Raw genomic sequence first — 26,967 nt, forward strand, 5'->3', positions numbered from 1 at the left:
TCATCCATCCATCCATCCATCCATCCATCCATCCATCCATCCATCCATCCATCCATCCATCCATCCATCCATCCATCTATCTATCTATCTATCTATCTATCTATCTATCCATCCATCCATCCATCCATCCATCCATCCATCAGTTTTGAATGCTCTCTCATGTTGAGTACATTTGTAGGGGGCAGCTCAGGAGGGGGCCCTCCTCACATTGAGTCTTTGTCTCCAACGGAGCAAAACACATTGACGGCCCCAATGCACCACACTGTAGTTGTGTTCTGTTTGTGTGACACCACCAGCTTCCCCAGACAGCAGGCAGAAAAACAGCAGCTCAGCTTGTGCCCCGAGGATGTTGGGCACCCACCAAGACGCGTGTGCTGGGAAAGCTGCGGCTGCAGTCTGCATGCGGTCAAAAATAAATAAATAAAACAAATTCCTTACCGTCAGCGATCAGGTGCTCCGGCACATGCAGGACTACTCGCACCGAGAGGCTGCAGGAGAGGTGGGAGGAGTAAACCAGGCCGATCACGCAGCTGATCACGCTGATCAGCGTCAGGGTGGTCTTGCTGATGGGGCTCCGCGGGGAACCTGCTGCTGGGGGCAAATATGCAGAGGAGGAGGAGGGAGGAAGGGGAGCAACAAGCAACAGAAACATGTGAAGAAGTGCATGCTTTAAAGACCCTCCCTCCCTGCTCAACACACCGTCCCATAAACATGCATGCATACAACCACATGTAACACATACTGTGTGAACAAACATGTATTTTCAACGCAAGCCAAGAAGGAGCTTAGTGGCCATGAAAAGGACCTGTGGATCAGAATTCCCAAACCTTCGGGAGGTTTAGCTGCGGCACAGCTCAGTGGCACACAAATAAGGTTCGCGTTTGAAGGGTATTAGTGCTGGCATGTGGCCAAAGAAAGAGATGCAGGCGTAAATAAAAAAAGGGAAAAAAAGAGAAAAAATCCGCTCTCTTCTGTTCTCCCCCTCAGCCAGAGCTGGAACGCTCCTCTTATCTCTTTGGCTGCAGAGTGCGGCACAGAAAAGTGTTAAATGTGACCTCATAGCCGCAAGGGGCAAACATGCGCGCTCACACACACACACACACACACACACACAGACACACGCACACACAGCTGACCTTGAGACCAGCCTTTCAGACTTTGTTTTAGAAGGTTATTTCTTGACTAACAGAATAACTCTAGATTGCAGTGTCACTTTGAAATTACTTCGACTTCTTCCGTGAAAAGCTGCCCTGGGAAATGGTTTAAATAAAGCCACGGTCTGACCCCTCTGATAACACTTAAAACTGGATTATTCACTCAAGTTATTGACAAGAATGCCTCTAACATCCGGAATTTTCATACATTCTTCTCTGCAAGTAAGTTGATGATGGGAGGCTAAACTGATAAAAAATCCAACAGCATAATTAGCAGGAAATGAAATTGCTTGGCAGGTCACAGTTTATGATCTTATCTGGTGACAGGTTGGGCAACAGGAGTAAAAAATACCCAAGAATGAAGTTTTTCTACGGTGAATCCTAATATAGGCTGCAAATAAGTACATGCTGAGCTGCAAAGTCATGAAGAGTCAGAAATCCTACATCCTCTAGGCCAACCAGCCTGAGGGACCAACACACCGATGAAGAGCCTGTTATTATGATAACGGGGCTCATGATGATGGCTAACATGCAACACAGACATCTTTTATTGCTGAAAAGGCCTCGTTTATTCAGTTTTATTTAGTATATTCACGAGTGTCATTAACTTTGATGATCTCCACTGCTGTATTCACTTATTCCTTTTCCCCTCATTTGTCCATACATGAAACTTGTGTGCATTATTAAGGTTTTACCTGGATTTACTAAACAAAAGAGCCCAAGCAGTCGCGTGAATCTATTCTTAAGCCTCTTTAATTAAAGGTGTTAGTGACACTTCTGGAGGCTTCGCTGTGTTTGTGACACCTGTGCACATGACGGAGAAATAATTGGCTCGGAGGCGTCATAAAGGCTTGCAACACCTTCTGACAGCAGCCGTTATTCTGGAAGGCCTCGCTTTTATTTATTAAATTATCTAATTTTAGAGATCGCGCTCCTGCTCACACGCAACATTAGTGCACATCAAACCTGCACGGACACGGCATGCAGACAGAGAGAGCATGCTGCACCACCAGATCCGCCGGAGAGATCACACTCGGGGTAATGTGGCTGGAATCGATGGATGTTTGCTCTGCGGAAGCTGATCTCACAGTCTTGTGTGATTGCAGTCAACAAGATTGTGTGCAGACGTACAGATCAGCGTGACATGCTCACAACCATCGGCCAAACGGTCCATATATACACGAGCCTGTATGCATGAACCCTTCTGTCATCACGAGCACACACTACACTGGAGCCATCCATCTGCTGTAAAGGTTACGTTTCATGCGTCGCAGTTATGGTAATACCACAGGACGGCGAGTTGTCTGTCTGTAGGTGTGCGGATCCTGCTTACCCCCTGAGCCCCACGCGCTGTTGGCGTTACCATTTCTCATACCTCGACTCCGGCGGCGACTGCGGTTTGGGTCGGTGTAAAAGGCCAGCTGAGGCTCGCTGTCTGCCTCTGTGCCGGAGTCCCCGTCAGGGTTCAAGAATGTTGAACCCGCTGTTGAATTCACAGATACAGAAATGAAATGACTTTCCACGCTGAAAAGGAAGGCAGAACGTTTGTCCTCAAGTCTCCCAGGTGAGGCCACAGATGGACAGATCAGAGGATTTCTGATTAAACAGGGAGCGAAGGACACGGAGGTCGAGCTGAACGCTCACGCCGTCGCCTCTACTGCGCTTTAACGCTGGAGACGACATCATCGCTTCCTTAAGAGGCCTGGCTGAACATGGACTCATCTCAGGAGCTTCATGTACCAGCACCAGAGGAGGAGAATTATCCTCAACAGGTCAGTGACTGAAACAGGTAGCAGAGGATCGATGAGAAACAAGTCTTGGATCAACCTTCACAGCAGAAAGGAGCCCAGCACAACTCCTTCAGCTTTATCGTCTCCATTTTGAGGCTCAACATTGGTCTTTGAAAGGCTGCTCACCTTGAACAGCAAATTCAAAGTGAGATTTGCTTACATGCTTTCTGTCTGAGTGGCTAACAGCAGCAGTAATAAATAAAGGATAGAGGATGTCTGCAGGATCCTAAATTTCTGCATTTGGAAATGTTTTAGTATTGCAGATACAGAAAGAGACTTTTACTGCGCTACGGAATAGATACAGATGCTTGGAAACAATCAAATATCTGATTAGAGCTAAAAAATAAGTCAGAAAGACGCCTGAGGGAAATTAGTGGCCACATAAATGGTAGTTTTATCTTTTCGCCATATGATGAGTGGTCAGTGGGCGGGGCTTAGTTGCCATCACCAGGACCACCAGGACTTCTCTCCTTACTCAGCCGCCATGATTTATATGTGAGTATTTAACATGGAAGAAATGAGACAAAAAAAAACAAGCAAGTGACTTCTCATCTGACGTTGCTGCACCCGCTGATCCACAGATGCGCGACTGTGATCTGTTGTATTGAACCAGATGCAGCATGCATGTTGTCATTTTTCGCTTTTTAATGATTGCTCCTGGTACTCATTGACACGATGATGGCTTTCATAGGCTTTGGCTTTTCTTTTCCTGTCACTTAAAGGCAGTTGAGGTTGAGTTTTAAAATGATGAAATAAATAATCTAAACTTGTGGTCCGTAATATGTGAAGTCACTTGGGTCCTGGTCCCTGATCCCCAATGTTTCCAAGCTTCATAATGTCCATCCCTCAGCTCAGATTACAGCAAGTCGCATTAATATCGCACTAGCATGAAAGACAATTAGATTTCTCATATCTTGTCTGTGGGAGTATTATTTCATTACACTGTTACACATTATTGACTGCTTTTCACAAAAGAATGAGCCTAATCTACCAGTCCGCCAGGACAGTCAATAACAATGCAGTGTGAGTTAGCGCGTCTTTGCAGAATTAAATTTTATGATATGGAAAATATTGACTCAAATAAATACTTACAAAAGTGCATCAGCAACCTTAAATATTCACTACTGCATATACTTTAGATTATACGTTGATATATGCTGTTACTGATGCACCTAATTTTTATTGGACACAAAGTTTCATGTACTGAATCTGATCGGAGATTTAATATTTATCAGTTATTTTCAGTATAGGAAAAGTATGATAAGTATAATTACAGATTCATTTTTACTGTAATGCAGATTGTTCCCATCTTTTTTTTTACTGTAATGATGTTTCTGCCAGCTTTGATGATATAAGAGAGAATATCTACTACATATCTGCGATTATTGGTTGATGATGTTTACAGTTTAAATGTAATCATAAAAGCTGGATGAAACCTCACTGAGCATGTTTTATACATAGCAGTCAGAAGCTTGGAGTCCAACATTACAGCCGGATTTCTGATGTTTTTGACTGATTGACAGACAGCCAAGGCTGACAGCACTGAGGGTGTGAGGGCTGAATACCAAGATTTAAGATGTAAAAAGGTTTGAGCCAGCCAGCATTTCACACCACCGAGGCAGCTGACAGCAGCAGCAGCAACAGCAGCAGCAGCAGCAGCGGCAGCAGCAGCAGCAGCAAGGCTTCCTGGCTTGCTGCATCTCATGAAAAAAAAACCCAAAAAACTTTATGTCTTTGAATAATTTGTAATCGGATATTTTGACCAAAAAGGAGAATATGAATACATTAGTAGAAAAAGAAGGGTCAAGATATGGTTTCTTTTAAAGAGGAGACACCACAGCATGCTAAAGGAACGACTTTTTTTGCTGAATAGAATTCAAAATGGATTGAGAGGAGGAAATAAAGAGAAGTCTTCTCTATATTCAAATTACTGGACTGTTCACTCCTGGACTGTTCTCCTGGACTGTTCTCTGGACTCGACGAGGTGGGTGAGAGGAGGATGTTAGCCAAGCTGACATCAATTATGGACACCCCCTCTCACCCCCTACACGAGACTGTGGGGGCCTTAAGCAGCTCCTTCAGCAGCAGACTGTTACACCCACGGTGTAAAAGGGAACGTTACCGCAGGTCATTCATCCCAACTGCCGTCAGATTGTTCAACATGCACAACACTTAATTGTAGCACCAATAACCCAGGGTTGGCATATTTGCACCAACTAATCATCCTACCTCTGGAATGTCTTATTTGCACATCTTATTGCACCTTCATTTTTCTTCACACTGTCCGACACTCCTTCTGTACATATTTTTTTATTTCTGTATATACTGTATAATGTACATAGCAATGTACATAATATAAGAGTCTTTTTATTTTTATTTTTTAATTTTAGTACTTTTCTGTATTGTACACCACGGGCTACCGCTGTAACGTGTAATTTCCCCGATGTGGGATCAATAAAGTTTTTTATCCTTATCCTTTATCCTTAAATTAGGATTAAAATGAGTTAAATTTGCAGTTACTAAAAGATCTAACGCTGGTAGATGATGAATTAAAAAACAGATAAAAGGAGTAGAGTGTGCAGGGGGTCCGTCCATCCAATTTCAAACGCTTTTCCCTTACAGGGTCCCAGGGGTACTGGAGCCGAGCCCAGCTGCCTTCGGGCGATAGGTGGAGTACACCCTGGACAAGTCGTCAGCTCACTGCAGGGCTAATATACACAGACAAACAGCCACTCAGACTGACACTCATGCCTAAGGTCAGTTGAGTCATCATTTCAGCCCAAGTGTGGGAGGAATCTGGAGAATTGGGAGAACATGTAAACTCCTCCATCGTTGGGTAACTTAAAATTACATGGGAGTACAAGAAATTGCTCTGCGATCAGAGTAAAGTTTGTTGAGCTAAGACCTGAGAATGCATCATGGTTGAGAGAGGCTGCAGTTATATATGTAAAAATAAGTTAAAATAAACTGAAATGCCATGATACAGGCATGAACGGAGCAGGGACAATAAGGCTGAGGTAGCAGGAGGAGTGAAGAGGTCTGGCTGGATGAGGGATAGGTTGATAATCACATCTGGGAGGAGGACCAAACAGTAAATTCACCATTATTCATTATTCCCTTATTAACATGTCACAATCATCCTTATTAGGATAAATCCTATCTTTGACAGAGTAAAGCAGTCTAAGAATAATATTAAAGGGTCACTAACAATCATATTATGAGGCCTGCAGCACTGGATCTACCGGTGTCTTGCTAAAGTCTTTTAAAAGATTAAAAGGGATATTGAAATATTTTTTGTGCTGTTCAGGCTTCTTCCAATATTCTTTTGTAATAGACAAAAGAGGCAGCGAAGCAAATGGAGGATATGATGAAGAATCAGGACTGGAAGCTAGTAAATCCTATTTCTATATGAAAATTGGACTTTTAATCAAAACTTGACATTTAATAAGCAATAACACAGAAAGAACAAATTAGATATGTCTGACATGCAGGAACTGACCCCAAAAGTGACCAAAGACATGACCAATACTCTATACGCTGCAGATGCTGGTGCCCCGGGTCAAATGTTAAGTAATGCCAATTTTAGTGTCAGCAACAGCAAAAGGAAAGGAACAATCCATCAAAGCAGTCCCCGCGGGATGCGTGTCGACTGAAAATAGAGGCGAAACTCCCGCAAATACTTGTGAGTGTCAACTTTAAACATCCCCAAGCATCACTTGCCGTGTGATTATACAGCAGAAGATCCCTCACAAAAAGAGAGGAATAAAAACACTGTTGACAAAGACGTCAATGTGACGCCTAGACCAAAACGCTCATCACGGAAGCTTCATCTAAAAACAACACGCGCTGACAACGGCAATGTGCGATGTAAATAGTATTGGCAGCCATGACTATCTGACAGCACAGATGTTGCACCGCTTTATTACACAAGTGGGGAAAATTTACCGATGACACCATTGTCTCAGCATTTCACGCTGCTGATTTAATAATAAAGCAATATTCATTTCTCTGGAAGAAATGTTTACTGGAAGGGAACAAATCCTTTGGAACAAGATTCAGGGTGCTATTAAATGTCTGCTGACAAATTAAAATCAACAGTGATTGGAAAAACACTGAAAAAGGTTCTGTTGACAGAGGGAGAGGGCACTGAGTGGTTGGCAAGATGTAGATCTATCTATCTATCTATCTATCTATCTATCTATCTATCTATCTATCTATCTATCTATCTATCTATCTATCTATCTATCTATCTATCTATCTATCTATCTATCTATCTATCTATCTATAAGTGCTGTATGTATAAGAAATAACATTTAATATAAAATAAATGGTCTGATGTAGGAATGTTCTTGATTTCGGTCATGGGGGCAGCACATTGGTCTGCTCTGCAAATGACACTGAAGATCTGCAGCCCTAAATTAAGCACCAACCCGTTTAGAAGTATTTTTCCTGCTTGATGCCTTTTCCCCAGTGATTTGGTTCAACAGTCGGCTACAGCTCTGCAAGATGCATCTGTCACCTTTTCCACGTAAAGCCCTGGCTTTGGTTCTAATGAGGAGTAAGTAGTCGAAGATGATGAGCAGAAATCACACTGTTCTACCACCTTTCAACACTCCCAGTAGATCTGAAGTTTTGGAGGTCTTCCTCCCTCTTCCTGCCTTTTTATTAAGGTCATGGCAGCCCAATGATCTCATGTTTTTCAGTTAGGTCACTTGATCCTGCTTCCTATATAGTGAGTAGGGTTTGGTGATTGATTTTGGACACGGTCGGTGGTAAACCATCTTCGTACGTTTCAATCAAAGCTTGAACGGTCTCAGCGAGGACCAGTTTTTATATGTATATGTACAGACCAGAACAAATAAATGTTATTCATGCCATTAGATCGTCAAAGCCTCTGCACCAGACATTCAGGCTGTGTCCGAAACCACACACTCGTTCCCTATTCACTACTCAAAATGGGGGACATGGATTGAGTGAACTACGTAGCGCACTCAATTCAAAAGTAGCTTTCGGACACTACGGACACTACGGCGCACGTAAAATGACGTAATGTTGTCGCATAATAATACGAATCGTTCCCCGGGAAAAGTGGCCAGGTCCATTTAATCATTTTAACCCATCCGAAACATACCCAAACACATTCAGCGATCGTTTCTTTGAAAATGCAATATTTTACCCTATTATAATCTTTATATAATAATGACAGATTAAAATATTAATGTCAATAACAATAACATAACACTTCGTTATTATCTCAAATAATTAGTGTCTGGTGACATTTCCGGTGACGTAATCTAATAAGATGCTTATAGTCGCGTATAAATTAATAAAGGCAAAAAACATATTTAAAATGGAGGCAGCAATGTTCCACTAAAGTGAAAGAATTTTACGCTCTAGTAAGGTATGTGAAACAAATAGCATATAATAATAATAACATAATATTACATACATTTGTACGTCATTACTGCTCGTTTACCCGCCATCGACAGATTACCACGTGATACCGTAAAGGCTGATGGGATATATTACTGAGTTCGGGTGCATCGGTTGTACAGTACTTTTTGCATTGTGGGATACATTGAGTGCACTCGCGATGCTCACTAAGAATTCAGACACTATTTCAAAATGGCGTCCACACGATTTAGTCCACTATGTAGGGTATTGGGGGTGGTTTCGGACACAGCCCAAGTTTGAAAACTGACAGCTGTCCCCAATCACAGTTGATTTTTGATGGAGGAAATTAAGACTTTAAGAGGGTTATGCTCCTAAACAGCACACCCATATTCAAAGACTGAGAAGATGAAGGTGATCAGAAAGTTTCATGGTTCCTTTGCTGTGCTGCACGGTCTGTGTATTACATACTACTGGGAGATTAGTCTTCAGAAGATAAACATGAGCAGTCAAACTCTGCCATTCTAAGAGCCTGAATATGCCCCTCAGAAGGTAGTATTAGCTGGGAAGCTCAACCTGCTTCTCTTTTGGAAGGGAAAACTGTGGCTTATGTGGAAGAAAACTGATACAAGTGCAGAATGAAAAAGTCAGCATTCCTTATTTAGGCTGTGAGACCAAGTGAGGCTAGTGAGAGTACACATCTGAAGAGATTAACCAAGGTGCAGCGTGCTGAGGCGATGAATGTCAGAGCAGCAATCCAGAATTTTAGCATTCCTGCAGTATTATAAAACCTCCGCATCAGAGCAGATCAGTGAGGGAACTCAGGAATACGAGTTAAAAAATGCAATGTGTATAATAACTAGTCAGGACACACATTCTCAAGTGTCCTTCATATGGTAAAATTAGGAGAATAACAAAGAGCCACATTCACATGGAGACTGCGTGATGCTGCTTTTTTAGCACTGATTTGTGACTGACAGAAAACAGCGCTGACGCAACAGAATGTTGCCCACAGTGAGACTGCACACACACACACACACACACACACACACACACACCTGCGCTCCTCGCTAAGGAATAGTCACACAGAATCACAGACATTATTGGGAAGGAGCATTGAGTAATTCAGCACTACTCTAATAACTGGAAAAATGCATAATGTATAACTTTTACTGGCCTGTGTGTGTGTTTGTGATGGGAGAACATCAAACTCAAACAACTGAATAACTTCAAAAAACATATAAATGTTAAATTAATAGTTGTGAAAAGGAAATGAAAGGCAAGAAGAAAATGTAACAATGTTTTTTGTACTTTTTGTAGTGAACACCCACAAACACAGACCCTGGACAGTTCACCAGTTGATTGAAACACACACCAGTCACTCATGCTCAGTCACACATTTACATCTGGTTCCAGTTTAGAATCTCTAAAGACATTAATGTGGAGGTTCTGGGTTGGAACACTCCGAGAACATTCAGAAACACCACATGGAAATGAGGCAGCTCGTTTTCTTTTTTTCAGGACATAAAAACATCAATCAATCGTGTAATAACACACCTACTAATCACTTTAATGACAGCAACGGAAATAAAACAACAAATTTCATTTTTTGTTTCATTTTTGAAGCTCAAATTGTCCATTTTTTTCTTGCAAGGCCAACCTTAAAGGGTGAAAATGCTGTGAATGTAAATGTGCTGTTAAATATTTCTGTGTATAGGGTGAATATATACTGTACCATCATAAATCGCGACAAAAACTGCGAGCTGAGATGCTAAAAATTTCACGATAAATTCGATGAGAGTGCCAAGTTAGTTAATAAACGAATAAGAGTTGTGGAGCTGGTAAGCTGGAAAGCTATCAGGAAAAGTATATTTGTGAATTTTTTGAATGATTAATCAGCATCTGTCACCTTCTCAAGGGCGGAGGCACTTAAACAACTCCGCAGCGGCAGGACCCCACGGAGGACAAGATGTACTCCGAGGACCCTTAGGTTCTGGATGTTGAAAGGCTTTCACACTGCAACATTGTGTGGAGTTTGAGGGGAGTCCGTGGGGAGAGTCAAATCAAGTTGCTGGTTCACATCTTCAAGATAGGGGACCAGGGTGTGTGTGTGTGTGTGTGTGGGGGGGGGGGGGGGTATCGGAGAGGAGAGTGACCAGCCTCAAGCTCAAGAGGAGCAATGTGGCTGGACCTGCTGGTCATGGACCTGTTCTTCACCTTTGCCAGGATGCTAGAAAGGACATGAAAAAGGCCGTCTTCCCAGAGGCCCCCTTCGGAGGACACTCTGGGAATATACGGATGTGAATTGTGTAATATTGAAAAGTAACAGGGCGGTGATAGCTCAGTCTTTTGGGAACAAGGCTGAGAATTGGAGGGTTCTTGGTTTGAGCCCCAGGGCAGACAAAACATGAAAGGTGTTCTGGTAATAGGGAAAAGTGCCAGAGCACCTTCAGACCAATGCTGAGAAACTCTTGAGCAAGGTACAGAACCCACAAATCCTCATATAGGGCCCTGTGATGAACTGGCAACTCATCCAGGAGTAGACTTTGCCGTGGCCCATTGTGTACCGTCCCCCTGCCTGAAAGGGATGAAGTGGTTAAAAATATGAGACAGGATGGTGTACTATTCTCATAAAATCTGATTTTGTAGAGGACCGCGAAGTGATCGAGTGGGTTTGCCCATGTGTAATGTTAATAAACACTAAATGAAAAGCAAGTGTTGTGCTTTGATATAAAATACAAAACAGGACAGATTTTATGTATAGAATTTCTTGAAGCGGCCATCTGGGGAGGGGGTCAAATTCAGGGGCCTAAGGATTCCATCTCTGCGTTTTGACGATGTTGTCCTTTTGGCCCCATCCATCACTGACCTGTAGCTCTCACGGGGACAGTTCACACAGGGGATGAAGAGCAGCTCTAAGTCTGAGACCATGGTCCTCAGCTGGAAAGGTTGGATCTGGAGAAGATCCGGGCAGCACCTGCACTACTGTTGCATTGAAGAGAGCTGAGTCAGAAGGCCAGGCTTTTTACCAACCCTCACCTATGACCCTGAGCTTCAGGTAGTGACGGGAAGAACAAGAAGTTCACCTCAGGACACATTTCAGGCATGTCCAGATGTAGGACACTGTAAGAGTATATGTCTGGCACACTTTGGGATTCCCTCATAGGAGCTAGAGGAAAAATGTTTGGAGTGGAGTATCTAGGAGTCATTGCTGAGGCTGCTACCCTTGACCCAGACTCGGATAAGCAGCCCGAAATAACATTTTGAATAGCTGAATAAAGACTGCAAACAAAGAAAATGCATGAGCTCAAATCGCTGAAGAACATCGGTGTCATTGGGTCCACAGCCAACAATAAGCATTTTGTAAATGGTGACACTTGCAAGAAGTAAGTAAATTAAGTTAAAATATTGTGCTGCAAATAAATGAGTAATTCTTTTACAACTGCTGCTTTTAAATATATTGTAGTCAATGAAATAAAGGAGAGATGGGATAAAATATTAAACTGGATTTTAGCAACCAAAAACGTGAATAAGGCAATATAATAATAATGCCAATAACTTAGTTCAAAATCCATTTCAAATTAAATAAAGATAATAAAGATATGCTTTATTATTATATCAATGACTGTCACAGCTTTACTTATAACAGTCACATATTAAAATAAAACAAATAAAAAATCAGCATTCTGTCTTTGAACTGTTTAAATGTCTTCCATGAATGAAACTATTTAACTGATGACAAATGATGTCTGGAAGCTCTTCTGCTTTTCCATTGAAACTGAAGAACAGAAGTAGGGGCACACTGACCTTCACGAGCTTCACTTTTCTGAAACACTCAGTAAGGAGGACAAAATATATAGCTTGTGCTACAAATATGAAATGCTGATGGGAGCCCTCGGGCCTGCCCCCTCTGCTCGCCTGGCCATCAGCTTGTCCCAACTGTGCTGATTTTAGATGAAGCTCTGGAGGCCAATAAAAGTGCTGAAGCATCTTCAGCATCAAAGAGTTATTAAGTCCATTTTCTCCATCAGAATGTCTCCACAGAGGACAACAACATCACTGTCTGATCAAATTTCCAATCAAAAATCAATAAAATAAGCGTTAAGAAATGCAAATGACAGCCAGTAAAGATCAAACCAAACCTGAACAGAAGTCCTTATTGACCTTGGTGTGTGTGTGTGTGTGTGTCTGAAATGGTATGTTGTGTTTATTATCATTAGCATATTCAATGGCTTCATGGTGCTAGCATAAAACCACATTTCCAGCTTGCTGTTGATCATAGACACAAGATGTACTTTTAAAAGCTTTACAGCTTTGGAGCAAAGATTTCATGTTTACACCATAAATGTCCTGCTTCTCTGATTGCAGCGTGCACTGTTTAAAAGTGGCTGCCTTCTCATCAACAGTCAAGGTCAGAGAAAAATGGGAGAAGGAAAAAATCTGTAGGAGGCGTTTTAACGTACACAAATAGATTTGAATATATTGCTGTTAGTGTTGTTTTTTGTTATAAACTGATAGGTACTAAATTCCATCCAATCATAATGATCACAACCTTGGAATTTGAAGAGTACTAAAGGTCAAAAAGTTGCAGAGACCAAGAGTTCTCCAGGACAAGGATGGTAATGAATGCTAACGACCCCCACACAATGAACTTTGGATGACTGTTGATGGAAAGATGGGTTGATTTAAGGTCACAGGCAGGCAAAGTGCAGCATGGTGGAGTTTTCACATTCGTATGCATCTAGACTGAAGATTAAGGTGATTTATTTTTCACATTCATGGTGGCTTCATCACCAATGCACTGAAAAGACTTGCTGTAGCCCCATTTCCCTTTTGCCCTTCGCTTAGGGGACCTTCAGCCCATTGGAGGTCCCTGGGAGGTCTCCAAAGGCCATGTGTGATGTTGATGAAAGCTGTAAGGTGTGTCTCACCATGACTTCGGCTCAGCTATGTGACTGTGAGAGGACATTTGCAGATAAATGACATGATAACAGGTGCAGCTGGGTTGAGATCGCAGCACTGCAGCAAGTTGAGCGTCTCCTGCCTGTGTTGTGCATGATTTTTCTCAGAAAAGCTCCCCAAACATCCAGTTCTCTATCATAATTATTATGATTATTATGATTATTATGATTATTATGATTATTATTATTATTATTATATTATTATGATTATTATTAGTAGTAGTAGTAGTAGTAGTAGTAGTAGTAGTAGTAGTAGTAGTAGTAGTAGTAGTAGTATATTAACATTTCTCTTGAGCTCAGTTTAAAAATACACGTTCTTAATTGTGTTCCAGCAGAGCGGGACATTATGGACTTAATATTGCAGAACTATTATCACTTGGCTTCATCTTTATCCTACATTAATAGCACTAATATCTTGAGATCTGGCGCAAATTTGATTTATAGTTTTGGCCACATCGAGTGTCCTTTTGGAAAAATGTCTCCTTTGCTATCAGTCCAATTCACATCAGATGAAACGTAAATATTTGTGAGGTTTTGGGCTTTCATCCTGACACAAATCTGTCTTTAGCTGAAAAAGTCCTGTGAGGATTAATCCTCAATTATAATGAATATATGGAAAATCATGGACAGCTACTTTTGATAAGGGTGTGCATTTTCTTAGAGCTGAACAGGTCTTTTTATGATTCCACTAGTTCATGTGTTCCACCATGTAAATAGAATAATTTGAACAGTCAATTTAAACAGTGAACTGTCCATTGGAGGTTTTCTGGCTCATGTTTCCAGGCTGTTGCTATCTCCTGAGAACACGTCTGGAACAGGTGAGTGGAAGAGAAAACTCTGCAGTGTTTAGCTGCAGGTCTGACAGCATTTGTAACTAACTTCATAAAAACAACTGCTAAAAATTCCACAGAAAGCCTGCAGCTATTTACATATTTCATGTCAACAACCATTCTGCTGATGGGTTATTACCAGAATGATGTGGTGCTGTTTCAGTTTTTAGTAAATTATAATTATTATTTATATCAGGGACAGTCCATCATTTCCTGTAGTCCAGCAGATTGCTGTTGAATCTATTTCTGCATGAATCTGCTGGGCCACTGGAAAAGATGGACTGTCCCCTTAAAGTCCAGACTTCAACCAGATACAGCAATTTTAGAGCCAGTTGGAGAATAAAGTGGGCAGATCCCTTTTCCATTCGGAGGGAATGAAGCAGAAGACCTGGAGGACATTAGTGTTGAAGTTCTCAGGAAAAATACTGACACCATGAGCTGCTGTAATGGCTGCAGAAGGCGGAGGAACAAAATATTCAAGTAAAGAGGATAAAAACAGGTGTCACTTCACTCATTTAGCTCAGAGCACATTTTAAAATTTCAACAAATTTATGAAATAAAATGAGATTTTGTATTAGGGAGGGAGGGAAAAAAATTGTAGGTTCAGGTCTGTCAGCTGTTCTAATCACTTTGGCCACCGTTACTTATTATAGTCCAGGGCTATAGTGCTCCTGTGGTTGCTGTCCAGTGTGGATCTCTTCTCTGTGTTTCTTGGGAAAGGGCAAATATAAGGTATGACTCACAGCGGGTGTTGTTGGAGAGGCGTTTGCGCTGGCTGGTGGAGGTGTTGTGTGGTAACAGGGTGTTCTGCTGGTGGTTGCTGTCGATGGGGCTCGTGGCAATGATGTCCTTGCATTTGTTCATTAAGGCCAGCTTGGTGTTGTCGCTCACTGTGGAGGAAAATTGGATACATTCACAAGTTCTCGAAATGCACTGCAACACATTTGGAGAGGAGAGAGTGACTGGAAATAGAGCAGCGTGCTGGGTGTTTTCAGGCTATTCAAACATTGACGAGAGTTTTCAGTGGGGAAGAAGCCAAACAGCAAGAATCAGAGTGCAAGAAAGGCTGGCATGATATTAAAAATCATCAAGGAAATGTACCGTATTTTCACGACCATAAGGCGCACTGTAATAAAAGGCGCAGTCTCAGTTACGGGTGCAATATCTGTATTTAAAACATACATAAGGCGCACCGTATTATTAGGCGCATGCTGAAACATACAGTAAAAAATGACAACGGAAGTAAAACAGTGAGTTTTGACACATTTATTGAACAAAATATTCATTCTTTTGCCACAAAACCAACAAAGTTTTCATCTTCTGTATCTGGATTAAACAGCTGCACTATTTCAATGTCCAACATCCCGAATTCCTCTTCTTCATTATCTGAATCAGACTCACCGACCGGTTCCGGTTCAGCGTTGATGCCGACTTTTGTGAAAGCTCTTACAATACATGAAGACGGTATCATAGCCCATGCGTCTACAATCCACCCGCATATGGTGGCATAACTTTCCCGCCGCTGCCTCATAGTCTTTGTGAAGGAGTGTTCGCCTTCCGTCATCCAGTGCTCCCACGATGGAGGGATCTCATCCATGTTTGTAGTGTGGCTGGCCGTGGTTATCTTGTCGCGGCAGTAGGTGCAGAAGATGGCCGCCCTCTCCTGGTAATCCGCGGGCAGCCGCTGTGCAACAGTTGTTCTTGCCTGTATGGAGAGATGCCGCCTCCTCATAAAGTGAAAACACCAAGATGGACCTCCTTGGAAGTGCTCAATGTTTATTTCTTCAGCAATCGCTTTGGCCTTTTGTCGAATGGTGACAGTAGAGACACCCCTTCCAGTTGTTCGCTGTTGCACAACCAACTGTTCCTCTCGGTCTTCCAGCTCGGGCCACCTTGCTTTGTTCCCGTGGAAACTCAGCTTCTCTTCCTCCTCCTTTGGCGCAGTTCACTTTCTTGTTTTCTCTACTTTCTGACCATGGACTCATGTCTTGCAGCTGCTTGATTGCCATTTTCAGCCGCATATTTGATGGCCTGTAGTTTAAAGTAAGCCTCATATGCATGTCGCTTTACCGGCACACACAAGGTGCACCATATTATAAGGCGCACCGTCGATTTTTGAGAAAATCTCAGTGTTTTAGGTGCGCCTTATAGTCGTGAAAATACGGTAACTGAAGAATGCATAACAGGGTGATGATATGTGTGTGTGTGTGTGTGTGTGTGGTGTGTGTGTGTGTGTGTGTGTGTGTGTGTGTGTGGATGGATGCATCACATTTGTGACATCTAAATGAAAATGGCTGCAACCTCCCAATGTAATCCATGAACAAAGACTATAAAGCTCCATTGTTTACCCAACATTTGCATGATTGCATCCCACCTCTGAGGAAATAACATATATTAGGACACAGTGTTGAATTGGATTCTGTTGGCATTATTGTCAGCGCTGGTCCCAGCTTACACCATGACCAGGTATCCTCAACACCCACAAATGTGACTGATGATCTGCTGAGTTACTGCAATTCAATCAAAAAAAAATTATGTTTGATTCAAATGCAAAACATATGCTAATTAGGAGACAAGTGAGATCTCCAAAGATTAAATGTGGAAACTAGTTTTTCATTTAAATGAACTGAGCTGACACACAACACAATGAGAAACTATGTTAGTATTCCAGCTTAATAAATCAATATAACTGCATTAATTATACAACTGTTATTAGCATTTTCAATATTTTTATAGCCACTGGCAAGCAGCTAGAGAGCACAAATAAATGACTAAGATATGTTAATCAGCAGATGCAACCATTTTTATTTTCACTAGCTGACACCCAGTTAGCTTCACTCTGATGTTATGAACACTGACTGCTCTAGTTTTGTAACCACTCAGGTCTGTTGAATTAAACGAGATTTGAATCGCATTTTCTACATTACATTTTTGACCCCGGTACTCAGGTGTGTGATTGTTCTGACGAGATTTAGGCGAGGAGCGTTTACAGCCTCTGAAGGATGACTCGTGCAACCTCAGAATGTAAGCAGATTCTTCTCATTTTTTTGCTAGTCAAGATTCAGTTCATAATAACACCTACGTATCACTGGTAATAAGCCCTTTGGGTCTGTCCCCCTTAGATACGCTGGACGTGATTGCTGGGCATAAAGCTGATTCATTTCCATTCAAATCAATGTGTGTTGTTCGTGTGTGTGAGACTGCGCGCATAAGTGTGTGGGTGTGCGCGTATGTGTGTGTGCATCGGCTGGGCTCAGTTCTGGGCACACTTTTAAGATAATAATAAATAATGGAATTCCACATAATAAAGGAACACAGAGCTGAACAACAATAAAATTCTACTCCTCCGAATGAAGGTAATATTTTAAATCATGTCTTCTTTCAATGCTCATTTTACGCGTCACATGGTGAGATCGTACGTGAGCACCTTCACTCCTGCCTGCGGGGTCGCCCCGGAAGCTGGTGTATTTTCAGGGTCAAGCTTAAAAATAAATGTAAGAGTAAGAAAAGTTGATAGTTGATCAAGTAATACATATAAAGTGTATAGATATGCGTGTGTAAATATATGTATGTGTATAAGAGGTATAAGAGCATTCATTATTAGCATGACCGCTATACGTTCATGCTACAATGCCACATCTATTCTCACAAAGTGATCAATGATTCATAACCATAATCATAATCATAACCATACCGGTGGTGAGGTCGATATTATTCTTGTCATTGCAGCCCTGCAGCGAGTCGAGCGTTCGGTTGACCTGGCTGGCATACTCCTCCCCACCGTTCATACACTCGCGCTGGAGGTGGTGACGCAGGTCGGTGATGTCATACTCATACCTGGCGGGGAGGTAAAAGAGTAACAATAAGGAGCCACGTGTGGATCCTGTAACCACCCCCCGTCCGGTATGAAGAAGTGCTTCATGCAGAGGTTCCAGTTTAAAAGTAGTCACTCAACGTTCATGTGAGTGTCACAGTCTTTATGTACCCGTCCAGAATGGGTGTCTCCCGAATACTCAAGGTGCCGCTGGAATTGGGGCCTTGACCGCGCGAGTTCCTCAGGCTCTCGCGGGCCTGTCCTCCCATCAGCACTGAGGGGATGTAGTGGATCTCATTAGCGGCCTCCGCACTGGCGCTCTTCTGGGGCTGAGGGATGCGACGGCGTTTACACCAGCGCCTGCGGGTGTAGAGGATCAGGACCAGACACAGGATGGACAGCAGAAGGGCGATCATCCCGCCCTGGGGTGGGGGGGAACAGATATGGAGAAATGGATCAAAGTAATGCCACCAGCAGCTGCAGTTCATATAGGAAACTTAAATACATCTATACCAAACCTACGTGGGATGTAATCAATGTACATCAGGATTTTAAAGTAGCAGAACACTCCTAAACATTGGTCATCTTCCAAATAAAGGCTGAATTCATAGATACGTTGCTGACAAACATGATTGGTGGCTCTGCTAAAGATGCTGGTGATGCCGGGTAGAGCCAGAAACATCTGGAACAAATTCTGATGTAGCAAACGCAGAAATATGATGAACTCGGGGGTTCAGTGATGGCTTCAAGCATTTACCCATTCATACAATTCTGGTACATTCAATTCCAAAGAATGACTTTTTATCCGCTGGACATTGTCGCTAGCTGGTCATCAAATACTGAAGTAGAAAGAGACGTTGATGCGTTCAATGTGTTTTAGAGTGATAATAAAACAATGGTATTGGGAATATTGGTATGGTCACAGTCAGAGGATGGGTTAGGAAATCATATAGAAAAGCAAAAACAAACACTCAGGACATCCAACAGCCACAGAGAATCGGTCAGGAACAGACTGTAGGACGCCCAGAGGAAGGACACCAGTCCTGCCCCAAGGATGGGTTAGTGGACAGGACACGGATAGAAAGAGACACAGCAGATTGCCAAGTGTAAGACAAAGTGTAAGAGAAGACAAAGGAGTCCAAATCTCTGGGAGATGATATGAATGCGGGTGGGACGTTAAGGGATCCAGTCAGAAGGAACGTGACAGAGACATCTGCTTGACTCTCTAAGGTGAATAAACGCAGACAGAAAATATGACACATTTAAACCAGCCTTTGAGCCTTTTCTTGATTCTAACTTGTTCTTTTGTGCTTTTAAGGTTACTGAAAGTGGGCAATTTGATAAAAATGACAGGAAAGGCGAGATTAAAGTGCAAAAATGATTGTAATTTACAACCATCCTGTCCAATTTTCCACAGTCTGCTTCTTAATCTGATGCTGCGTATCTGAGAGCTGAAATCCAGAGAAAATCAGAAAATGTCAAGGTTGCAGAACAGATGTGGCAGACAGCAACAATTTACCGCTACAGACAGATTTGTTCTTTCTTTTTAATGATCTGCGCCTTCCGAACAAAACACGACTTAAAGCTTCACATCCAGCCAGGTGTTTCCTGTCCAGATTCCTCCTGCCACAAGTGTAGAAAATGAAATGAAAAATAAAGCTTTTAGTTATTCTGCTGAGGAAAATGATGCCGTCCAGTCAACGTGGTGGCACGAGTGACCTGACCCACAATTCCTAAAACCTACCATTTCAAACATGGTGTCCCAAAAGATGTACAGAAATGGGTCTCAAGGGCTGACATTCATTTAAAATGGAAAAAAGGCAGAGGCCCATTAGCATAAGTTGTTTGCTCAATCTGCGTAGTCAAGGGCATTAACAAATGACACAGCGCTATGGGCCACATTATGCATCGGATTATACGCAGTGATCGAAAAATCCACTTAAGTTAAAATGGATACATTTATAGCGCAATACATTCATAGCGAAAGTCGCCAGTCTCACACTAAAACTCTCTCTCACACGGACACATCCGGCCAGGAAATCAAAAGATTCTGGCACCGGCCCATGGAGTTAATTGGCCGATTCTGTGACCCTGCAGTAAAAGTAAACACTAAATTAATTCTGATCGGGGCTCCTCTGCCCATTAAACACAATTATCGCTGAGCTAAATCCCACCTGTGTACACATCTGCTGATTACAAGTCAGATGAAAAATGGGACTGATAAACTTTGTAATGCAGTCAGCAATTTGTCAGCGTAGTCAACTGAACGCAGACAGAACAAAGAGAATAAAGAAGGTGATAGGGGATCCTTAATGGTTCTTTTAAACTGTGTCTATGATACATTATAATGCGGCTCTCCTGGAGAGTTGACACTAGCAAACAGTGCAGATTGCACACCGTTTAGCTTCTGATTGACTCCTGAGTTAAACAGACAAAGCTGTCAAGCATCAACTTCATGAAGCGATGTTGAATCTAATCTGACTCGGTGACAAATGTGATTCCAGCCCATCAAACAGCATTAGCACCCCCCATACAGGAGCCTAATATAGATGATAAGAGCAGAAAAATGGCATTAGAAAGAATCAAAGGGAAGACTAAGTGGACTGCGTCCTCCTTCAAAGCCAATAAAAGGAGACCACACATCAGAGCATGCCAGCGCTCCAGCCTATAATCCACTTACTAACGGATGAGGATGATGTTATAATGGCACCAGTGATCCTCATGACTTACACTCGCTGTCATGTAAGTCTTGGATGGAAGCGAGAAGACGTGGCCTTTGTCAGCCTGACAGAGCGAGAACAGTATTAGCACTGAACGATCGTTCCATCACTTCGGATGTGAGGCTTTATTGGGCAGCAGATCTCAAACATCTACATAGACTGACAGCTACAATAAGCGACCTTTTAGGCTTCATGATGACCAAATGGTTGGACTAGTATAGATCCCAGGTTACAGATGATATAGCAGTTCCTGGTGACTGGCCCAGTGCTCACAAGGTAAAATATGTCTTACCTCCAATGGATTTAAATTAAACTTAGGTTGTGGAGACATTTTAGAAAATTCTTCATTAACCAGAGCTGATTTTGTCATTGAACGAGTGTGAAAGTCACAGAACCATTTCACACATGTCACACCAGGGTTTTTGCACTCAGAATTAGTATTAATGACAAGAATGGTTTCACCCTCTTGATTCCATTCGGGGGATTTCAGTAGTAGTTAATATAGCATTCACTCATAACAGGGTCTGAGCAGGTGTAGTACAACGGCATATGTCAAATGGCATATGTCACATAAAATGCCATTTAAAAGATGTACATCCTGGGTCTCCAACATCTCAAGGGTTTAGCGTTTCCTTGGGGGCCACAGCAGCACTGTGACAAAGCCTCTCTGCTGTCACAGGTCAGCGTTGTAATGGACTCTCCGGCAGAAGCGAGTCCTTGCTAGGTCGTGACACGACAAGAATTCAGTAAAACAATCTCTTTCTGCCTGAAAAAGGAATCCCTGCTGGGGGACAAAAAAAATCATCTCTGGAATTCATTTTCTTCTTCATCTGTGAAAACAACATTTCAGGACCCGCTCACGGGAGTTCCAATGACAGTTTTGCAGTTGGGTCAATTGTCTCAACTGTGACAAGTCATAAAACTAAATGCAGGGCTGAGTTGGTTGCGCATGGTCTGTGGCACTGAGGTGGGATGCATTTAAATTCACAGCCCAGGCATCTGAGAGTGCACAGTAAAAGAAGCTCTTTTTCATAAACAAACATCTGTCCTGTTGGCTCCGCTGCACATTACACTGATCAAGAGTTCATTTCCACAGTCATTCGAAATAAGAAACATTTAGGTCTGTATAAGGCGAAGCTTATGCACAGCAAAAAATGACATTTGAGACAAATGACCAGCTGCAAGATGGAGGAAGAGACTAAAGACCACGCTGCGTGTATGAGGTATTAAATACAGCAGGGACAGAGAAACTACAGCAACGAAACAACTACTCTAGCTGTGGAGCAGTGCCTGCTCGTCTCACTCATGATGGTTTCTTCTGTTCATACACAAGATGTTTGATGTTGATGCAGCCATCTTCCTTTCTCAAAACAGCCGATATTATTAATTAGAAAACATGTCCATCCTCCGGCTTTATTCTAATTCTAATTGTTCCTCATAATCTTTAAAGGCTTTTTTTTCTTTTTGAAAGAAGCATTCCACCATTTTATGTTTCGTATGCGGGCTCCTTCTTACACTCCTTTGGGTGTGACTAATTCATTTATTGGAAGAGAGAGAGAGAAATAAAGACACGCCATGTTTCCAGAAATCCTCTAAAATTAAAATTGATGGTACAATGCAAAGAAAGTCATGGCTTTGGCGCTCTGCGCACAACCTTGGGACTCATATTTCATGTCTGTATTTTCAAGAATGTGATGATAAAGGCGCAGTTAAGTTCAAATAACAGAGGACAGGACGTCTTCTTATCAACTTCTCTGTCCAGAACAAGGAAAACATTCCATTAACTTGAATCACAGTTGGAATTTGGAATGTGTGAGAGGGCAAAAAAAAAGAAGATATTTTTGACCTTCTATGTCAGGATTTGTGTTAAATACAGACCTAAGGATTTGTGCAGATTTTCAGTATTACTGGTGCCTTTTATATTTTTCAAAGAAGAAATGAAGCATCTGGAGCAGAAATCTTTTGGAGCGGATGTCATCCGAGCCTGCTGAACCTTTCCTGTGCCCGTTTTTTTTGTTTTTACAGAATTACATTTTTTTTACGCATCACACTGATTCGGTCTAAGAATCATTAGAGTATTTATACTTGTAAGATCAGCGACGCAGGAGGGACAATTATTTGTCCTCAGATGTCCAGATTGAGTAACACTTCATTGATTGCTGGTTTCACCTTCTTAATCGTAATTTCTGCTTTCACCGTATCCTCTATTCTGGGGACACTGATTGGAGAGAAGAGGGAATTTAAAAAAAAAATAGAATTTGTCTCAAGCCAAATAAGGTGATCTGCTCGTGTTTGTGTAATTGTGCAATCAACCAAAAAAAAAATAAAAAATCAAAGTGGTTTGTCTAATTAGCCCATTTAGAAATGTCCTTGCCTGCATTGATTTTTCCACACATTTTTCACAGCCTCAAATCGAGTCTGTGCAGCTGTCGTGCAGGAGAAGATCAGACTTCATTTATCGCTGAGATGTTCTGGCATCACTCATCATGTCCACCTCTACATTGGTAACACTGGTCCACAGCAGTGAGTGGAAGCGGAAAGGAGTTCTCTCTCTCTTTGGGTTGGAATGAATTGAATTTTCCCTTGTAGTTTTGTTTTTTCAAAGCCTTACCCTGCTGCTCTGTTGCCTACATCAGACATGGAAGCAGCACTGCGCACGGACACTCGGGCTGTGTGCTTTCCTCACCGCCCAGAGGGAACTTATGGATTAGTTTGTCTCGCTCAGCAGGTTTCTCACGGCAACCTGTGATGCTCCGAGAGCAGCGCTGGAGGCTGGGATTCAGCCGGGGCTTCAGCTTCACAAGTGGTCGGAGCCACATTGATTTAAGGTTTATACGATCGATGTTATCAGCGCCAGTGTGAGGAGGGTCAACACGTGAATGTCAATAGGCCATAAGCTGTTCATGTCATGTTTTACAAGAAGAGCAGCATCTAGGTGTCATTGCGAGGAAATGCTAGAAATTCTAGGACTTAATTTGGACATTTAAAGTGAAGAAAATTAGCAATTCTTGAAAGAAAATGGGTATTCTGGACATGTATTAACAATAAACTGTTGTCCAGAGCGTGGATCATCAAACATCTAAATCAAAAACAAATGTACAGCCCTGTGGTTTACATTAAAGTATCACAGCCTGTAGGTGAATACATCATATCAAAGATAGTAAATATGAAGCGTGCCAGTTTTCTGACAGTGGACAGCAGCCGGCTGAATCAGACTTGATGAAACCTCACCAGGGGCTAGGAAACGGGCACAGAGCTTCATTCACACACCTCTATCATCGAACACAAGAAAAGTCTTTCAGAAAAGACGTTGTTTGCAAGCGTTTCTAAATTCGGTTTGATGTATTTATTAGTTGAGGTGGTCAATTCTGACTCCTGGAAGTAATAAGTGTTAAAAATAATAGAGCTAAATAGAATCCCAAGAAAGGAAAAACATCTTGTCAAGTCCCTGAGCCTGAACAGGCACATTAATCTTCACAGTAACGTCATTGATCTGGTTCTGTGTGGATAACTCTGTAATCCATGTGTGATTGCATTGATCCCTCCAAGCCCTGTGGCGAAACAACCAATTAAAACTGAGAAATTGGAGATATTAAAAATGAGAATTGTTCATCGATAATTAAGTGGATATGTAGAAATGCGTGTTTCTTGATTTGTATAGGTTTTTTAAATTGGCAAATGTAGGTGTTGCTGTCTGGTTTATACTGAATTTGGAGGTAGACATTTGAACAGACAGCCTTTTTTTTTCCACAGACATACAAGGTTAGTCATCTATTATGGATGACCCAGCATGATCAGTGGAGTGGAGGACACTGTGGTCACCTTGCTGCTGCATGCGAGCAAAGAAACTTTCAACACTCCATGAATAAAGGGTCTGACTAGAGAAGAATGCACTTGAATGAAATGGCACAGCGTTCCCTTTATGGTTTTAATTCTGAAATCGTCTTCAACACAGCAGTGGAAAAAAACATACATATCTTTTGTACAACAGACAAGAAAAAAAATCTCTCCTAGCCTTGGATAGCATCTTTGCTCTGTCAGCTTCAGCCTAGTTCCAATTTAGGACTGAACCCATGACACCTCTCGTCTTCAAGCCTAAAATGCAACTGTGGGAGTGTCGATATTTTGCCAAATGATTGAAGTGACCATGCTGGGAGGTGCAGACCAAGGGCCGTTACAGTACCATGAGATAAAAGCATAGCGGTGCTGCTGTAACATTCACCACATGAGAATGAGAGGCTTTCAATGAAGCACTCCAAAGATAGTGACTTCTAAGATCCACCTGGGGGTTGGAATGTGATAATTACTCCTGGGCTGCTATGGGATGAGTTCTGTGCTTTAAAAACAGTCTCAGTTGTTTCTTTAAAGTCTCAGTATTTCATCATTTCCTTGTGACTATCATGACTCATCATAGGGGGACAAATATTGGAACAACTAAAGCAAAATCCTTTACTACAGATTTCTACGATTGCCTGATGATGTGTCTGCTAAATGTCAAGGTAGCCTACATGCTGTCACACACCTGGAACCTAGTCCTGGGGGAGCGAACGGGCAGCAGGAGATGTGATTGACCTGTCAATTCTGACAGGATGATCATGCCTCCATGACATCAGCAGACGAGCCGCGTCACCAGCCGACATCTGGTGATGCTTCCGATGGAGGCAGAAAAGAAACGCTGCAGCTGTCGAGTATTATGTGGTTTTTTCTGTCTTAATTAATGAATAAAATATTGGCTTTAAAGCTGACAAAATAAGCATCGCAAAATGAAAGACGTAATCGAGAGCTAACAAAGTGCAATGTGAGTCCTTTAAAATTAGCAAAACGAGATTACAATTGTCAACCATTATCATCACCTATAAATGTTGCAGGCAGGAAGTGACATGACAAGAAAGTTGCTCACAGGGCACAAAAGACTTCTGCCCATGTCCAGTGCCCTTAGACATTTGCTGTCTAAGCTGTGAGCTTGAGTGAGCATGAGGTCCAGTGAGCGCCAGTGCCACGTTCCAGGATTAAAAACCCCTGGGGCCAAGAGCACATCAGCAGGACGACCCCAGACGATGCCACGGGCACAAGGAGCTGTCATGGAAGGATAAGCGCCTTCACGGCATGAACCATAGAAGGAAGTAGACCTACGACAAAAGCCACGCCAGAAGAGACCAAGTGTAGGCTCTCCAACATGCCCTAAAACAATCAGCCAATAGTGTTGCTGCATTTAGCCCTACAATTGAAATGTCTTGACTTATTATGCGCATGAATAATAAATCTTCATATCACCAGAAGCATTTGTGACATCAAGGTGAATTTGCGGGTTCCACATCTCAGAATGCACCGTTTACTTTCTACCTCCCAAGATTGTGTTGTGGAAAGTGGCCAATTGGCTGGGATTAAACAGCCTGTAAACCAGCCACCACAGGGCCCATGGACACGTATTGTCCCCACAAGGGATTGAACAAGTAGAACAGCTTTGGATTTATAGGTCGAGGCCTCCAGCCGGGTGGCGAGCTGCAGTAGCGCCTGGGCAGAACAGTGGCGACGCTGCTTCCATCTGTTGTCACGGTCTGCTCATATCTGCATGCTAATCCTTCTCTACCCACACCTTCATGAAAGCGCCCACGTGGCAGTGCAGCAATAGCTCTTTCAGGATGAGGAATTAGTGGCGCTAGGAGGACAAAGACCTGTGGGTGGCGGGATGTGAAATGCAGATGGAGCTAAGAGTCAAAATGTGAGATTTAAGTAAATTCAAAGAATTAGGTGAAGAAGCTCCTCACTGGGGTGTTTGCTCTTATTTCCACATTAAAAAAAAAAAAAAAAAAAAAATTATATATATATCTGCTGCCAGCAGATCGTCATCATGTTTACTTATACATGCAAGGTGCAGTGGAGAGTCAAGGTCAGCTACTTGTTTCAAGGTCTGTCGCCATTCTGTGACATTCCACAGCAGCTGAGATGCGCTTCTCTGCTTCTATTCAGCAGATGCAGCTGCTGGCAAAACAAACAACCACAAAACCTCCTTCACAAGCTGACTACCGTAATCACTTGTATATGCAGATATGATATGTTTCAGTATTTGAAAATACATTTGCATCTATCACAGCATGATTGTAATGACTGGGCTGGAAAGGGCACTTGGAGTAGGTGTGGCATATCTAAGATCTAATAAATATACATTCCCTCTGGCAAGAGGAGGAAGCTGGGAGATCTAAAGATTCAGTTCCTACTTCTGACAGAGCAGATAAGGTTTAACAGAGTGCAGCCATGCAAAAATTGACATGTGCGACTAAAATATGGATAAGTGAATATGTTTTCC

At 42.3% G+C, this 26,967-nt stretch overlaps 1 protein-coding gene across 2 annotated transcripts in view; it reads right to left on the reverse strand.

Annotated features, from left to right (window-relative positions):
* Positions 1 to 26,967, reverse strand: part of astn1 (astrotactin 1) — a 260,250-nt gene that overhangs the window by 184,450 nt on the left and 48,833 nt on the right. Inside the window, exons 3-7 of one of the 2 annotated variants that reach the window (XM_057056561.1) lie at positions 18,112 to 18,362; positions 17,821 to 17,963; positions 14,870 to 15,016; positions 2,488 to 2,637; positions 439 to 588 (exon numbers count right to left, since the gene is read on the reverse strand). In XM_057056561.1, the coding sequence (XP_056912541.1) occupies positions 439 to 588; positions 2,488 to 2,637; positions 14,870 to 15,016; positions 17,821 to 17,963; positions 18,112 to 18,362 (841 nt within the window). The remainder of the gene's footprint in view (positions 1 to 438; positions 589 to 2,487; positions 2,638 to 14,869; positions 15,017 to 17,820; positions 17,964 to 18,111; positions 18,363 to 26,967) is intronic. The other variant, XM_057056562.1, reaches the window with a different exon arrangement.

This window comes from Takifugu flavidus, chromosome 15 (genome assembly GCF_003711565.1).
Source record: "Takifugu flavidus isolate HTHZ2018 chromosome 15, ASM371156v2, whole genome shotgun sequence".
Taxonomy (NCBI): domain Eukaryota; kingdom Metazoa; phylum Chordata; class Actinopteri; order Tetraodontiformes; family Tetraodontidae; genus Takifugu; species Takifugu flavidus.